Raw genomic sequence first — 17,008 nt, 5'->3', positions numbered from 1 at the left:
CTATTTATGACAACTTGGATTATAAATAATTTGAAATGGGACCCAGGAAAATAAATAAATAATGTTTTTTAAATTGAATATCATTTTGTTTGGTATGAGACATTGGTTGCTAGTCTGAGCAGTAGCAAGACTGTTTCACCTACTGATAACAGGAGCTCTGGGCCATTTTTCAATTCCCAAATTACCTGTCAATCATTTCACTATACCACTGTTTCGTCCACTAAAAAATAACCATTTAATGAAACTTCTCTCTGTCTCACTATCTCAAATGTCTCATTATTGTGTTCTGTGGAAATCATTTGTCTGAGAAGCAGTCCTGCTTATCTAGGAATATGCTGTAACTTGAGACCAGAAAGGGTCATGAATCTGTCTGTCTAAAGAAGCTCTCCAGCCATCTTCCCTGACCCTGACCCCTGCCTCCCAGCCCCACCACCTTGCACTGGGTGCACAATAATAACTTCCTGTCTATTGTTACCTCCTCTATCCTTATTCCCTGCCTGTCTTTATCAGATAATTGGAACACCACTGGACTCTCATACATGTACCTCTAATATCACTCTCCATGCCTGTGAATACAATGGAACCCTGGCTGAGACCATTAAAATAATACAGGAAGTAATGTGGAGGACATTTGGGTTCGGTAGCCTACTATCCGATGTTTAAATGTCAGCAATTACATATGTCAAGTCCAGACAGCTTCTACAGAGAAGAGAGCTGGGAACTGGAGAGAACGGGGCCTAGTTACATCTTTACTGGACATTTAATTGGCTAAATTGAAAAGGATAGAAAAGGTAGGGAGGTTCCCAGGCATTTCATAGTCTATATTCTCCCCATCCTGAACCTTGTCTTACCTGACATTAAGGCACTGTCAGCCCAACATCAAAAGGATGATAATGGTTTGATAGTATACATTACATGGCAATTATAGGAATACTGCTAAAGCAAAAAAATACTGGGTTACCAAAAACCAGAAGGAATATCTTAACTTTGTCAGCTGCAATATAGGGATTTTTCTTTCTCTTTTTACCTTTTAGCACAGTGGACATCCCCATATGTTCGTATGTGAGGTGTAATCCCTTATACCATTGAACTCTGTCCAGCCTTGAGAGAGAAGCTACTAGTCTAGGGATGCGTCACAAATGGCACACCATTTCCTATTATTGCACTACTTTTGACCAGAGCCCATAGGGTGCCATTATATGGGGAATAGGGTGCCATTTGAGACACAACCAAGGAGTTTTGGCAAGCCTCTTGTGACAACACCTCCAACGAAAGAAGTGGGATTGGGTTGAGATTAAACACCTATCTTCAGTGTTTCAGGAGGAATACAGGGTGATGTCGAACATTTCAAAAAACCCTAAAAGGCAACTTGGCATAAAGAGTAGATATTCATCCAACTAAAGAAGTGGAAGTGATCTCCACTTTATGTTCACTTTGTGAACTCACTTTCACAATAACTTGAATGGAATCTTATAGTGTTACTGTTTAACACTGGGCCACTGAGAAATGAGAGATGATGAGTTTGGACAAGAGGAACACCTACGTGAGAATGCTATTCATTGACTACAGCTCAGCATTCAACACCATAGTGCCCTCAAAGCTCATCACTAAGCTAAGGATCCTGGGACTAAACACCTCCCTCTGCAACTGGATCCTGGACTTCCTGACGGGCCGCCCCCAGGTGGTAAGGGTAGGTAACAACACATCTGCCACACTGATCCTCAACACGGGGGCCCCTCAGGGGTGCGTGCTCAGTCCCCCTCCTGTACTCTCTGTTCACCCATGACTGCATGGCCAGGCACGACTCCAACACCATCATTAAGTTTGCCGACGACACAACAGTGGTAGGCCTGATCACCGACAACGATGAGACAGCCTATAGGGAGGAGGTCAGAGATCTGGCCGTGTGGTGCCAGGACAACAACCTCTCCCTCAACGTGACCAAGACAAAGGAGATGATTGTGGACTACAGGAAAAAAAAGAGGACTGAGCACGCCCCCATTCTCATCGACGGGGCTGTAGTGGAACAGGTTGAGAGCTTCAAGTTCCTTGGTGTCCACATCACCAACGAACTATCATGGTCCAAACACACCAAGACAGTCGTGAAGAGGGCACGACAAAGCCTATTCCCCCTCAGGAGACTAAAAAGATTTGGCATGGGTCCTCAGATCCTCAAAAAATTCTACAGCTGCACCATCGAGAGCATCCTGACTGGTTGCATCACCGCCTGGTATGGCAACTGCTTGGCCTCTGACCGCAAGGCACTACAGAGGGTAGTGCGTACGGCCCAGTACATCACTGGGGCAAAGCTCCCTGCCATCCAGGACCTCTATACCAGGCGGTGTCAGAGGAAGGCCCTCAAAATTGTCAAAGACTCCAGTCACCCTAGTCATAGACTGTTCTCTCTGCTACCGCACGGCAAGCGGTACCCGGAGTGCCAAGTCTAGGTCCAAAAGACTTCTCAACAGCTTCTACCCCCAAGCCATAAGACTCCTGAACAGCTAATCATGGCTACCCGGACTATTTGCACTGCCCCCCACCCCATCCCTTTTACGCTGCTGCTACTCTGTTAAGTATTTATGCATAGTCACTTTAACTCTACCCACATGTACATATTACCTCAACTAGCCGGTGCCCCCGCACATTGACTATGCAACGGTACCCCCCTGTATATATAGCCTCCCTACTGTCACTTTATTCTATTGTATATATAGCCTCCCTACTGTCACTTTATTTTTTACTTCTGCTCTTTTTTTCTCAACACTTTTTTGTTGTTGTTTTATTCTTACTTTTTTGTTTAAAATAAATGCACTGTTGGTTAAGGGCTGTAAGTAAGCATTTCACTGTAATGTCTGCACCTGTTGTATTCGGCGCATGTGACCAATAAAATTTGATTTGATTTGATTTGATTTGATGTATTACCACATTGGTTTATTATTTTGGTGCTAAATAAAGCTAACTTTTACTGAGCTCTCAACTCCAGTCAAAAATAGAAATGAACTAGCATCATTTGTTTTGTTTGAAGGCACTCCTCTGGGATATTGGGATGCTAGCCACCATCTCAGGACTGGTGTTGACTGGGACATGCTTTGCTGCTGGGACATAGTCTATTCATCTCTGATCAATAGGATTCAATGGGAAGAAGAAACCTGCAGCGTTGTATTGTACTGCACTGTACAAAGCAAGGGATGGGCTTGGATGTGTCAGGATACCTGGGACTATGGTTGTTGTTTACCAGCAGGTACGGTGAGGTATGCGGGGGTTGGCAGCGCTAGAGGCCCATGTACGTGCAAGGGGCCACGGGACCAGAGATGAGGGACACACTGAAAGAACAGTGGCTGCTGTTTTTAAATAGAATACAGACAGAAACACCCTCGTCTTGCCCTTCAATCTGAACAATCTCACATTTCTGTAAGTGTGTTATTTATGGCAGACATATCGCCCTTACAGTGTAAGATTGAAAGAGAAAGATGAAAATTAAAAAACCTAAGGCCACAGGTTTCTTTCGACAATCCTCCTCCGTAGCAGACTCACAGTGTCCCAGACTGGCCTACGACTCACCCCATCACCTCCTCTTCCCCCCTCAGTTACACAAAATAACAATCCTTCAGAACAAATAAATGTTACAACAATAGAATGGTGAAACAATGCCTGGCCAAGGCTGTTTACACAGAGTAGATAAGGCCTTTATCAGTGATGCTCCTTCTGGGGGAGACCTAGTAGGATCTGATAAGGACACTCCCACCATGCCCTCATTGGGATCAGCAGGGGATGGGGGAGGATAGGGGGGAGGAAGGGGTAAGGAATGCCTCCAGGCCCTGGACCTGGCTGGGACAGACATGTCACGTCTTGATTGATGGGCCACGCGTGGGCCGCTGACAGCTGGGAAATACTGACTGTTCAGTTTATATATCCCAACACTGTACTATGCACTTTGTGTACTGTAGTAGGTCATTTTTTTACAGAATGTTACAGCACAACCACATCTCTGATAAGGCAGGACATATTATGATTGAGTTTATAGCTCTTTTATTCACTCATGGCACTGGCTTTAAGTAGTGTAGATAAAAGTGTTATTTAGCTTTATGCTCACCACATTTCCTTCTTCCTTTTTGCACCCCAAACTTCCCAATAACAATGGCCAGTTGGCCAGATCTCAGCTAGCATGCAACAGTCACCCAGCTGGGCCTGAGAAAGTGCTGACCACACACCACTTACCTAAGAATGAGTAAATTGCTGTTGATCTTAGGACATTGTCCACTCAAAAAAATATCTGCATGAAAAACACAGCTAAGAAAAAATGGCCAAGCAGTATATTCACCCATAAGCCCGTTCTGCTGTGATACTCTGTGGTGCTTGTGGTGGTGTGATGTTTTGTCTGCTGTCTGTCTGCTGCATATAAGAAGTCATTGAGCAAAAGCCAAGTGGCTGGTGCTGGGCTGAAAACACTGAGGTTCCCAGGCAGTTACCTGTCATGGAAATACTGTATGATCATGTGGGACTACCTAAACATGATATCCTGACGGGCAAAACATCTCATTAAATAAAATAAGAGGGGGGAATCAGAAGCACTGTAAAGCCAACAGTCAACTAGAGTCACACTATAGACCTGCTGAAACCTATGGCTCCCTTCCATGGCCCAGTCAGTTAGTGAGTCAGTCAGTCTGCCACCTACATGTAGAAAACACCCAGAATTACCCTACCAGCTGCACCAACCGGAGAGCAATTTAGAGAAATTAAGCTTTTATTGTTGGGCGTGCTCTCTCTACTTCTTTTCAGTTGGCACGGAGCAAGGGATGGTGGGATAGGAGCATGAGGAAGAGTAGACTAGACGGATCAGTGTACAGTGTAGTGTAGTGTGGTGTGTAGTGTGGTGTAGTGTGGTGTGGTGTAGTGTAGTGTAGTGTAGTGTAGTGTGGTGTAGTGTGGTGTGGTGTGTTGTAGTGTGGTGTGTTGTAGTGTAGTGTGGTATAGTATAGTGTGGTGTAGTGTGGTGTGTTGTAGTGTAGTGTAGTGTGGTATAGTATAGTGTGGTGTGGTGTAGTGTGTTGTAGTGTGGTGTAGTGTGGTGTGGTGTGGTGTAGTGTAGTGTGGTGTGTTGTAGTGCGGTGTAGTGTGGTGTGGTGTAGTGTAGTGTGGTGTGGTGTGTTGTAGTGTGGTGTGTTGTAGTGTAGTGTAGTGTGGTGTGTAGTGTGTGTAGTGTAGTGTGGTGTGGTGTAGTGTAGTGTGGTGTGTTGTTGTGCGGTGTAGTGTGGTGTGGTGTAGTGTGGTGTAGTGTGGTGTGGTGTAGTGAGGTGTAGTGTAGCACAGGGGTGCCGCCGAGCATGTTGGCTTGACAACGCCTCACTCAACTGGAGGCCAGTTTTATCAACACCCCTACTCTGCAGACAAAACAAACTGTTCCTAACAATCTCAACACTGTTCCCAAGTAGCCCCACTCACATACAACACAACACCACCCTCCTCCTCTCAGCTTGGAATATTCCCAAGACCATGTGGCTGAATTGGTTTTTGGGAAGTGCTATAGGAACATTAAAGATGTGTTTTCAATTCTCCCTTGGGTCATATTGTTTGTGTTAAATGTGAGAGGCTTTGGCTAAAAGCATGTGCCAAATGACAGCATTATTTAGATAGATTCCAAATGAGGAGAGAAAGAGCTGACCCCCAAATAGTCAGATTGATGTACCTTTACAAGTTCTCAAGTTCAATTACAGAAACAGTTGGTCTCTTTACAGTGAGTTGGACAACATACACTTTAAATGCCCATACTTTGGATAGATGTACATGTTTAGGATGCTGTGTTTCAATGTTGAGCCCAAGGCATGTCGCTGATATGTACCAGCCTTGATACTGATTGACCACATCAATACAGAGAGAGAATAAAAGGCACATCATCTGTTTTTCCACTAATTTCCATAGTTCCATGGTTCCATAGTTCTTGCCTTGGCTTCTCTTCCCAGCAGTGCCAGATGTTTGGGAGGGGGATGGTTTGCCCAAGTCAAGACCCAGAGGTTTTTTAGACTTGGAGCTCTTATTCCACACCTGTAGTAGTAGGCCTGTATGGCAAACTCTTTATTTGCTCTGCGGCTGGCTCCCCCGGCTCCCGCTGAGCTATGGCTACCACCGAATCTTAGAAACAAACAAGCTAGAGAGAGGCCTGGTTTGGCAGTTCCTCTCAGCGAGCTGAAGCCAAAACAATTTGGGAGGAGGAAGACGACTTATTATTATCACGACAATGCTATTACCTTCCCATTCACCTCAGTAACAGGGTGAATAAACCTGCCTAACTCATAACCATCTAAATCTATGTCATTAGGTGAAGGGCACACAGAACAGGCAGTAGCCACTGGGACATTGGATCATGAGCAGTATGATAGAGTCTTGTTATGGCTGTTTTCTAGGCCTACCTTGGCAAGTCCTCTCATTGGTCAGCAGCTTGTAGCCCTTCTTGCAGCTGCACTCGAAGCTGCCCACTGTGTTCCGACACACGTGGTCACATCCCCCGTTGTTCAGGCGGCACTCGTCAATGTCTGAGGACAGAAAACACATACAGTAGAGAACTCACTTCAACGCACAGACAGGAAGAGAGAGAAAGAACAAGAGAAAGTGCAGGAGAGAGAGAGAGAGAGAGAGAGAGAGAGAGAGAGAGAGAGAGAGAGAGAGAGAGAGAGAGAGAGAGAGAGAGAGAGAGAGAGAGAGAGAGAGAGAGAGAGAGAGAGAGAGATGGCAAGGATGTGGTGTACGTTTGAGGGCTGAAATATGTATGTGTGATGGATGACTCTGGGGCCTAGCAGTCGAGAGCAGTCAGGGTGTTAAGTAGAGGATGATGATCCACATGGCTGACTGGAGATCCATCCCAGAGAGAGAAGAGAGAGATGCACAGGGAAAGTGCACTAAGGATTTCTCCTTAGATCTGGGATGGGTATGATCTGGGTCTGTATGTGGTTAGAATAGATCACAGCCCTTACAGAGACAGCCAGGGGAGAACTATGTCTCAGCACAGACCGACCACAGCTCGACCATTCTTTTCATCGTCAATAACAAATCAATACATCATATGGCTCACCCGGGCTTTGATCGGGACTTGGCCAAGCAGCTTCGATCAGATTTACTCTGAATCATCATTGTAAATGAGGCATCCGTCTCTTGAGGGAGAGTTCAGTACATCATCTGGTTAAAATAAATGCATCAGAAATTGAATAAAATAATAATACTCTCCTGTCTCTCTCTTTGTCTCTCCCCCCTGAGAGGTCCCTTGCCCGCAGCGGGCCTCTGTTTTCTCTTGCCAGTGCTGTCTGAGGTTGTTTTCCTTTTCTTTCCTCTCAAACCAAACTAATAAACCCAATGTACTTTTATCAGAGTTGTTAGCGTAAAGTTATGAGCACTGAAGGGGAAGCAGACTCATATTCTAGGCTTTTTGGCAGCAGTCTTGAGTTTCTCCACCGAGCTCTTCTCTCTCTCTCTCTCTCTCTCTCTCTCTCTCTCTCCTCGCTCTGTCTCTTTGCTATTATCTCCCTGAAATGTACTCCTAATCTAAACCGTTCTTACTCCCATGCTCTTGTTTGTATAAATTAAGAACAGCTTTTGATAAATTGTGAGGATATCAAGCTATTTGTGTTTGACAGCAGCAACAGCATATGGGTACCTTGACAAACGGATTTGCTGCCAAAGCAGTACCCAGAACAGCAGGGTCATTCGACTATATACAGTGTTGAAGTGTTGGCATCATTAGACCTCAACTCTCCACTCCATCCCAATGTGAGAGTTGTGACAGAGGCAGAGGCAGCCGATGAGACAGAGGGGATGAGGCAGAGCAGGGTGGCAAGGCGAGGTCAGTCGCCACTGGGGAACCAGACAGCAGCAGTCCTACACGCCTCAACGAGCCCACAATGCATCTCTGATTAGAGTGTCAGGTCCCTGCTCTCCATGGCCACCGTGTGTGTGTGTGTGGGTGGACACAATGTGTATGGAGGGCTGTGGGGGCTGGAGGGAGGCCAGTAAAAGCTTAGGAACCAGCAAGATAGATCAAAGGGAAAATATAGAAAGAATCAGTGGATAGTTTAGGAAGGAAAATAATGATTGACAGGTTTAACTGGTACTGTAACATTGTGGAGCTTGGGTGACTGACAGAATAATACGGTTTAGAACATGAAGGACAAAGTGTGGGTTAAGTCTAGTGAGTAGTGATAACACATTGTATGTGACTGACAGTGTGAGAGGTTGGGAGACTGTATGATTGACAATGTGAAAGGGGTGGAGATCATGTAATTGACAGGTGGATAGTTGCTGTTTGAGAGGATGAGAGGTGAGGGAGGGAGACTGGCTGTGTGTGTTAGGTTACCTTTGCAGGTCTTGCGGTCTGGCTGGAGAGTGAAGCCTACAGGACAGCTGCAGCGGACTCCTGTCACCGCGTCATGACACGTGCTGTCACAGCCACCGTTGTTCACTGCACACGTCTCTGCAGAGAGAAACACACATGCAGTACATCACAGTTAGACACACACACTGGGATCTATAGGTGGTGGAACTGGTCCCAAAATCGGTTGCTTTTCCATTATCATTTAAAAAAGATGTCTATTATACAGTGCAGTTCCAAAGAGGATAAGAAAAAGACAGAGAAGAGACAGGAAAGTGCTTCAGTAGTTTGCTCCTGTGTGGAACAATGGAAGTGAACAAGAGAGCACAGTTAGGTAATTCAACACCTGATACTATGGATGATAGAGGATCAGAGTACTAAGAACATAGTGCCATGACATAAATGAATGAGTGTGTGCACACGTGGATGTTTGGCTGCTCTTCGGACAAGGTGAGTTAAAACACCCCCACCCCCATTACTCCCCCAACATCCTCATAGGACATCAACCAACTCCTATCATGAGGACAGCAGCTCTTCCTCCAGACAGCTGCGGTCAAAATCATTTTCTTTACCCTGGCTTTGACAAGAGCTTCCAGGCATTTTGGGGATAAAAAAGCAATTTCACCAGGCCAGTCAGCGTGATTGATTTGAAGAATGGAGGTTATTTAGTCAGGGAAGGGAGGGCACCCGGCTGCCTGGCAGTGCCTCATCTCTAGACACATTAGAGATTAGGCACTGCCACACATTTCACAGAGAAGACTGACTTTTAACAAAAGGCAGAAGAGAAGAAATGTGTTCCCACTTTAAAGAGCTTGGTGTCCGTCTGTGGCCTGTAGCATCGCCAATAGCTTCAAACACTCTGGAAAAATAACACCATTAAAAAACAAAACCTGATCTACTCTGGGAAATCACGATACCTTGCTACAAGGGCATCTGGTCACTCTCAGAGAAGCACATAGCATCACTTTTCCTCTAATAAGCTGAGGGATACCAGTCGGCAGTTATTTCACAAACTAGGTCTATTAAATACCCAAGAGCCTATCTCATAAAGTGCACCAGAACAGCTGGCCTGGCTGTGGGCTTCACCACAGACTGCTGAGAGGGTTGAGACTGGTATGGAGAGGGCTTCTCACACGTGGCAACACAGAGGAAGCACAGCTGCCCCAGTCTCCACAGAGAATAACTGGATCTCTGTGAGGAATACCTAAGCTAACATGAAACTGCCATGATGGGGCAGGCCAAACCCTCTTGATACACATCAACTCTACTGCAAGTCATAGATCATGGAATGCTATTTAGGTGGGAGAAAGTGTTTAAGCGTTTATTGCTTGTTTCACATCTGGTGACAGTGGCATCATGGCGACACTGTGACAGAGACCCCAGGCAGTTTGGTGCTGATATGGGCGTGGGGCTGGCTCTGGCTGTAACTTAAAGGCCATGACTCAGCCATCCTGTGGAAGTCCATGGGCGCTGTGCTGGGGTAGAGAGAGAGAGCATTCCTAGTGAACCACGGTGGTGCTGTGCGGGGGAGAGTGGCACAGCCAGTGTGTTTGTCCAAATTGCACACTGACTGAGAGTTGGCAGACAGGGTGATGCAGCACTGTCACGACATGCCTCCAAAACGCTTAGAGAGGCAGTATCACACCAAACAGTAATGATCATAAGGGTAGAGAAATATTTATGAAGAGGGAGACACACTCTGGTATGTGTGTGGGTTGTGTTTTCTGAATGCAGGATGCAGACCAGCCACGTCCACAGTCAGTGTATTGGGTTATATGGACAGACTTTTGTAAGTATTCACAATATGAAGGCTCTGATATGTACAGTGTTTATTTTTATCAGTTCCATATGTTGATGTAATGTACAGTGCACCTCTCTCCCTGAAGCAATAACAACGTTTTGTCATTCGACTGCTATATTACACCTACGTGGTGAAAAGCTTTGGTTGCTTTCCAAGGGGCGACATACCTCTTGCTGGCTGACAATAACATACATTTGAGTTTGGGATGACATAGGCAACAAGTCCAAAGTGGCTGTTACCACCAATTGGATAGTTGAACCAAAGATTTTATAGAAATCATCATTGAGTTATATATGGTTTATTTGAACAACGACAAAGAAACACAGACACACACACACATACTCCTCAAAATCCAAGCCTCTGAGTTCACCTAGCAGCAGACATGCAGTTAGAATTGGGTTATTCAGAAAATAGTACACAAAAAGGTTATTTCAGACAGAAGAAAAATTATGTAGTGAATGCTTTTTCAATAAACATAAAATAAAAGAAATAGGATAATAACAACCCCTGAAAATGGTCTGCAAATTTCCTTTACCGCTGTAGCTTTGAAAGCAACCCCAAGAGCGAGCTTTTGTCAGGCTTGGCTGTATGGATTTCTGGGCTCATTAAGCAATGCTCTTTGAGCTCAGTTTGAGCTGACTGAAACCTCAGCAGAAAGCATGAGCCATGGTAACAACTCACTCACAATTATCTATTTTCCCTCTCTCTCTCTCTCTCTCGCGCTCTCTCTCTCTCTCTCTCTCTCTCTCTCTCTCTCTCTCTCTCTCTCTCTCCCTCTCTCTCGCGCTCTCTCTCTCTCTCTCTCTCTCTCTCTCTCTCTCTCTCTCTCTCTCTCTCTCTCTCTCTCTCTCTCTCTCTCTCTCTCTCTCTCTCTCTCTCTCTCTCTCTCTCGCTCTCTCTCTCTCTCTCGCTCTCTCTCTCTCTCTCTCTCTCTCTCATAATTTATACAGCAACACATAATATTGAGCTCGATAGAGAGAGTGACTTTTGTATACTCTGCACCTCCTCTTAAATGTTAAGAGTAATCTTGAGAAACATCAAACCCGTACTGTACATTTCTCCAAGTGGAAGTATACATTCCACTCTACGTGAAACTTTAGAACAGAGAGGTATTCTATGTTCAGTCTATTGTGTGGCTGAGTGTCAAGTCATGGACGTGGCTCTGGCCCCCTTCCAAGCACTAATACTCTGTGATAGCGTTCCAAAACCGGCCACGGATAGGTGCTCGTCACAGCACAGGGCTTAATTCTCTTCATAGCAGCTGTATCAAAACACAAATAAACCTCAGGGCCCTTGGCTTGGCCTGTTTCTAAAGAGCCATCACAGTAATTGGAAGAGAGAGGTTGAGGACTTTGAGTCAGGCCATTCACTTAGCCTAGCTTTCACCAGTACATCTACATACAGCTATCAAAGGAGGCATAGAACGTTTATGTGTCAGACAGAACAGATTGGCCAGGGATTAACTCTAGGTAGGGAAGGAAGTCTGTTCTAAAGCCTCAATATTGTAGCATTCAGTACATGCCATATATCTCTTATCTGTCTTTAATTTTTATCATATTGTTTTGTGCTTGTAAGTTGAAGGCTTCTTTTCCTAACAGCAGCTGTGTTTTGAAAAGGCGAGGTTTGACATGGGCAGCAACCATTGTTATTGAAAGGGCATTCACAGAAGGAAGAGGAAGGTGGAGAGGTGTCAAAGGTCAGGGGTCAGAGAGGGATGATGCCCCTTTGGGAGGGGTGCAATGTGTGTTAGGTTAGTTAGTTTCCCCCGGGTCCTTTCGGCCTACACCCCACACCCACATGGAAGGACAGAGGGGCGCAGTCAGGAGGAGTCAGGGGGTCAGTGGAGCCCCCCAGAGAGGAGCCAGAGGAACAGAGATATTTACCATTGGGGAACAGCTGTGGGGCTGCCTGGTTCTGGACACTCCTCTCCCCTGCACACACATACACATACATTGCAAAAATACTGCTTTAGTGCTTCATTTAGAAACATGGGCCGAACATCTGTGATGTCATCATGAGAATAATCCTGTATGTATATAATACTGTACATTAGTGGTGTACTGTTCAATGCAATTGCCCCCATTTCTGGGCTGGTTCACTAAGCATATTCATGAAACACATAAGTCATCCATCTCTACTAGATGTAACACTCAAAATCAATGCCCAGAGGAGTTGCAGAAAACCATTGATTTGTCACAAGGGCAAAACTATTGATAATAATTGTACTATTGATAATGAATGGACGGCTGGCCAGACAATGTTGTGTACATTCTAAATCTAAACAGAAAATGGCTATGATAGATAACTCGCTAGAACAAGAGGGTCACCTCTAATGACAAAGGCAAACAAAGGCAGAAACCCACACCATGCAATCATGCACATACAAGAGCCACACGTTCAAGAGGAGGCAGACTTGAGGTAAAGCCAAGTTAGTGCAAACTCTGCAAGCCATTATAGCAAGAGTCAGATAGTTAGTGGTTTGTAAGAGAAGACAGGTCAGAGACAAACAGATTCACCCTCATGCTTTGCTGCCAGGCATTCAGGGTTAAAAAGAAGAAGTTGTGACGTCTCACAGCATGGTGCTACTGTTGTGTAATGTTGTGTGACACTCTACTCTCCTCAACATGCTTAGAACATGTATTCCTCTGATGTCATTCAGGTGAATGAGGGATTATACATTTCCATGTCACTCTCTGTTTTCATAGAAACGCATGAGAACCATTGAGGATTTTATACCTCAGCGAGGAGACCGCACACACAGCATGCACTGTTTACATCCACTGTTGCCATAGATATACCAACATGACTGGGTGATTCCATGCCAGCATAGCCCGAAAATATTTTGGGTATCTCAGATTGTTCTGGCAATTCTCACATATAAACTTAATTGGGAGGAAGGATGTTTGACATGCTTTTTACATTTGAATCATTTGTAATCATTGTATCTCAATGAAGTTACTATGTGAGAATTGCCAGAACAATCTGAGATACCAAAAATATTTTCGGCATACGCTGGCGTAGAATCGTTCAACTCCATCCTAACATGCCCCATCCAACAACCATGCTTCTAGGCAGAAAGACAGACCGATGTCAAAAGTATTCCAACACACAACTACCATAAGAATGAATATACAGTATGGACCACCCGTTAGCATATACACTACCAGTCAAAAGTTTTAGAACACCTACTCATTCAAGGGTTTTTCTTTAATTTTACTATTTTCTACATTGTAGAATAATAGTGAAGACATCAAAACTATGAAATAACACATATGGAATCATGTAGTAACCAAAAAAGTGTTAAACAAATGAAAATATATTTTATATTTGAGATTCTTCAAATAGCCACCCTTTGCCTTGATGACAGCTTTGCACACTCTTGGCATTCTCTCAACCTGCTTCACCTGGAATGCTTTTCCAACAGTCTTGAAAGAGTTCCCACATATGCTGAGCACTTGTTGGCTGCTTTTTCTTCACTCTGCGGTCCGACTCATCCCAAACCATCTCACGGGGGGCCAGTATGAAAAAAAAAATGTATGCACTCACTAACTGTAAGTCGCTCTGGATAAGAGTGTCAGCTAAATGACTAAAATGTAAATGTCAATGTAAATTTGGTTGAGGTCGGGGGATTGTGGAGGCCAAGTCATCTGATGCAGCACTCCATCACTCTCCTTCTTGGTAAAATAGCCCTTACACAGCCTGGAAGTGTGTTGGGTCATTGTCCTGTTGAAAAACAAATGATAGTCCCACTAAGCCCAAACCAGATGGGATGGCGTATCGCTGCAGAATGCTGTGGTAGCCATGCTGGTTAAGTGTGCCTTGAATTCTAAATAAATCACAGACAGTGTCACCAGCAAAGCACCCCCACACCATAACACCTCCTCCTCCATGCTTTACGGTGGGAAATACACATGCGGAGATCATCGGTTGGAACAAAAAATCTCAAATTTGGACTCCAGACCAGAGGACTAATTTCCACCGGTCTAATGTCCATTGCTCGTGTTTCTTGGCCCAAGCAAGTCTCTTCTTCTTATTGGTGTCCTTTAGTAGTGGTTTCTTTGCAGCAATTCGACCATGAAAGCCTGATTCACATAGTTTCCTCTGAACAGTTGATGTTGAGATGTGCCTGTTACTTGAACACTGTGAAGCATTTATTTGGGCTGCAATTTCTGAGGCTGGTAACTCTAATGAACTTATCCTCTGCAGCAGAGGTAACTCTGGGTCTTCCATTCTTGTGGCGGTCCTCATGAGAGCCAGTTTGATCATAGCGCTTGATGGTTTTTGCGACTGCACTTGAAGAAACTTTCAAAGTTCTTGAAATTTTCCGGATTGACTAACCTTCATGTCTTAAAGTAATGATGGACTGTCGTTTCTCTTTGCTTATTTGAGCTGTTCTTGTCATAATATGGACTTAGTCTTTTACCAAATAGGGCTATCTTCTGTATACGCCCCCTACCTTGTCACAACACAACTGATTGGCTCAAACGCATTAAGAAGGAAAGAAATTACACAAATGTACTTTTAAGAAGGCACACCTGTTAATTGAAATGCATTCCAGGTGACTACCTCATGAAGCTGGTTGAGATAATGCCAAGAGTGTGCAAAGCTGTCATCAAGGCAAAGGGTGGCTATTTGAAGAATCTCAAATATAAAATATATTTAGATTTGTTTAACACTTTTTTTGGTTACTACATGATTCCATATGTGTTATTTCATAGTTTTGATGTCTTCACTATTATTCTACAATGTAGAAAACAGTCAAAATAAAGAAAAACCCTTGAATGAGTAGGTGTTCTAAAACCTTTGACCGGTAGTGTATGTGTGTGCGCTTTTGTGCATGCATGCGATCGTGAATGTATGTCCATATACGTGTGTGTGCATGTGTGTGTATGTGTTTCTGTGTGTGTATGCAGAGGTGTAAAGTAATTAAGTAAAAATACTTTAAAGTACTACTTAAGTAGTTTTTGGGGGTATCTGTACTTTACTATTTATATTTTTTACAACTTTTACTTTTACTCCGCTACATTCCTAAAGAAAATAATGTACTTTTTACTCCATACATTTTCCCTGACACCCAGAAGTACTCATTACATTTTGAATTCTTAGCAGGACAGGAAAATGGTCCAATTCACACACATATCAAGAGAACCTCCCTGGTCATCCCTACTGCCTCTGATCTGGCGGACTCACTAAACACAAATACTTTGTTTGTAAATTATGTGTTGGAGTGTGCCCCTGGCTATCAGTAAATAAAGAAAACAAGAAAATTGTGCCGTCTGGTTTGCTTAATATAAGGAATTTGAAAGGATTTATACTTTTACTTTTGATACTTAAGTATATTTTAGCAATTACATTTACTTTTGATACATAAGTATATTTAAAACCAAATACTTTTAAACTTTTACTCAAATAGTATTTTACTGGGTGACTTTCACTTTTACTTGAGTCATTTTCTATTAAGGTATCTTTACTTTTACTCAAGTATTGTAATTGGGTACTTTTTCCACCACTGTGTGTATATGTGTGTGTGTGTGTGTGTGTGTGTGTGTGTGTGTGTGTATGGACGGCATAGTGTGACTAGTTCCTGAGCATGTCTGCATCTGCCTGCTATTTGGAGATGTTTATGATTTGCTGTACTAACAGCTTGAATACTTCCACATGATGGCTGCTCCTTTCTGTTTTGTTAAGTTTCTTGCTTTACAGAAACGTACTGTATGTGCAAACACACTGGAGACCAGTCCAAGAGGGAAGTTTACAGTGTGTTAATTCAACTTTAATGGAAGATTTGGTAAACTGATGAGTTTCCCTTATAGTAAATCAGATCATACATCACTTACTGAGTGTGTGTGTGTGTGTGTGCTTATTTGCGTGTCTGTGACGGGAATAAGTAAGCCATATGTTTAGATATATTGCACCATGCTAATTTGATATGTCTGTTTTTCCCCATATAGGGGAGCTCTACTGATACATACACTACCGTTCAAAAGTTTGGGGCCACTTAGAAATGTCCTTGTTTTCCATGAAAACATACATTAAATGAATTTGAACAGGAAATATAGAAAAATGCATAGGAAATGTAGTCATTGACAAGGTTAGAAATAATGATTTTTTTAATTGAAATAATAATTGTGTCCTTCAAACTTTGCTTTCGTCAAAGAATCCTCAATTTGTAGCAATTACAGCCTTGCAGACCTTTGGCATTCTAGCTGTCAATTTGTTGAGGTAATCTGAAGAGATTTCACCCCATGCTTCCTGAAGCACCTCCCACAAGTTGGATTGGCTTGATGGGCACTTCTTTCGTACCATACAGTCAAGCGTGGTCCTCTGTAGCTCAATTGGTAGAGCATGGCGCTTGTAATGCCAGGGTAGTGGGTTCGATCCCCGGGACCACCCATACGTAAAAATGTATGCACACATGACTGTAAGTCGCTTTGGATAAAAGTGTCTGCTAAATGGCATATTATTATTATTATTATTATAAGCTGCCCCCACAACAGCTCAATAGGGTTGAGATGACTGTGCTGGGCACTCCATTATAGACAGAATACCAGCTGACTGCTTCTTCCCTAAATAGTTATTGCATAGTTTGGAGCTGTGCTTTGGGTCATTGTCCTGTTGTAGGAGGAAATTGGCTCCAATCAAGCGCCGTCCACAGGGTATGGCATGGCGTTGCAAAATGGAGTGATAGCCTTCCTTCTTCAAGATCCCTTTTACCCTGTACAAATCTCCCACTTTACCATCACCAAAGCACCCCCAGACCATCACATTGCCTCCACCATGCTTGACAGATGGCATCAAGCACTCCTCCAGCATCTTTTCGTTTGGTCTGCGTCTCACAAATGTTCTTCTTT

General features: G+C 43.8%; 1 protein-coding gene across 4 annotated transcripts in view; it reads right to left on the bottom strand.

Annotated features, from left to right (window-relative positions):
- The window catches only part of scube3 (signal peptide, CUB domain, EGF-like 3), a 94,478-nt gene that overhangs the window by 14,253 nt on the left and 63,217 nt on the right, over positions 1-17,008 (bottom strand). For 2 of the 4 annotated variants that reach the window (XM_041856275.2, XM_041856276.2), the window contains exons 7-9: positions 12,041-12,088; positions 8,342-8,458; positions 6,408-6,530 (exon numbers count right to left, since the gene is read on the bottom strand). In XM_041856275.2, coding sequence (XP_041712209.1) covers positions 6,408-6,530; positions 8,342-8,458; positions 12,041-12,088 — 288 coding nt within the window. The remainder of the gene's footprint in view (positions 1-6,407; positions 6,531-8,341; positions 8,459-12,040; positions 12,089-17,008) is intronic. The other 2 variants (XM_041856278.2, XM_041856277.2) reach the window with 1 other exon arrangement.

Source organism: Coregonus clupeaformis, chromosome 30 (genome assembly GCF_020615455.1).
Source record: "Coregonus clupeaformis isolate EN_2021a chromosome 30, ASM2061545v1, whole genome shotgun sequence".
Lineage (NCBI taxonomy): Eukaryota > Metazoa > Chordata > Actinopteri > Salmoniformes > Salmonidae > Coregonus > Coregonus clupeaformis.
Note: the sequence above shows the minus strand (reverse complement) of the source record. Positions and strands in the feature narration are given on the sequence as shown.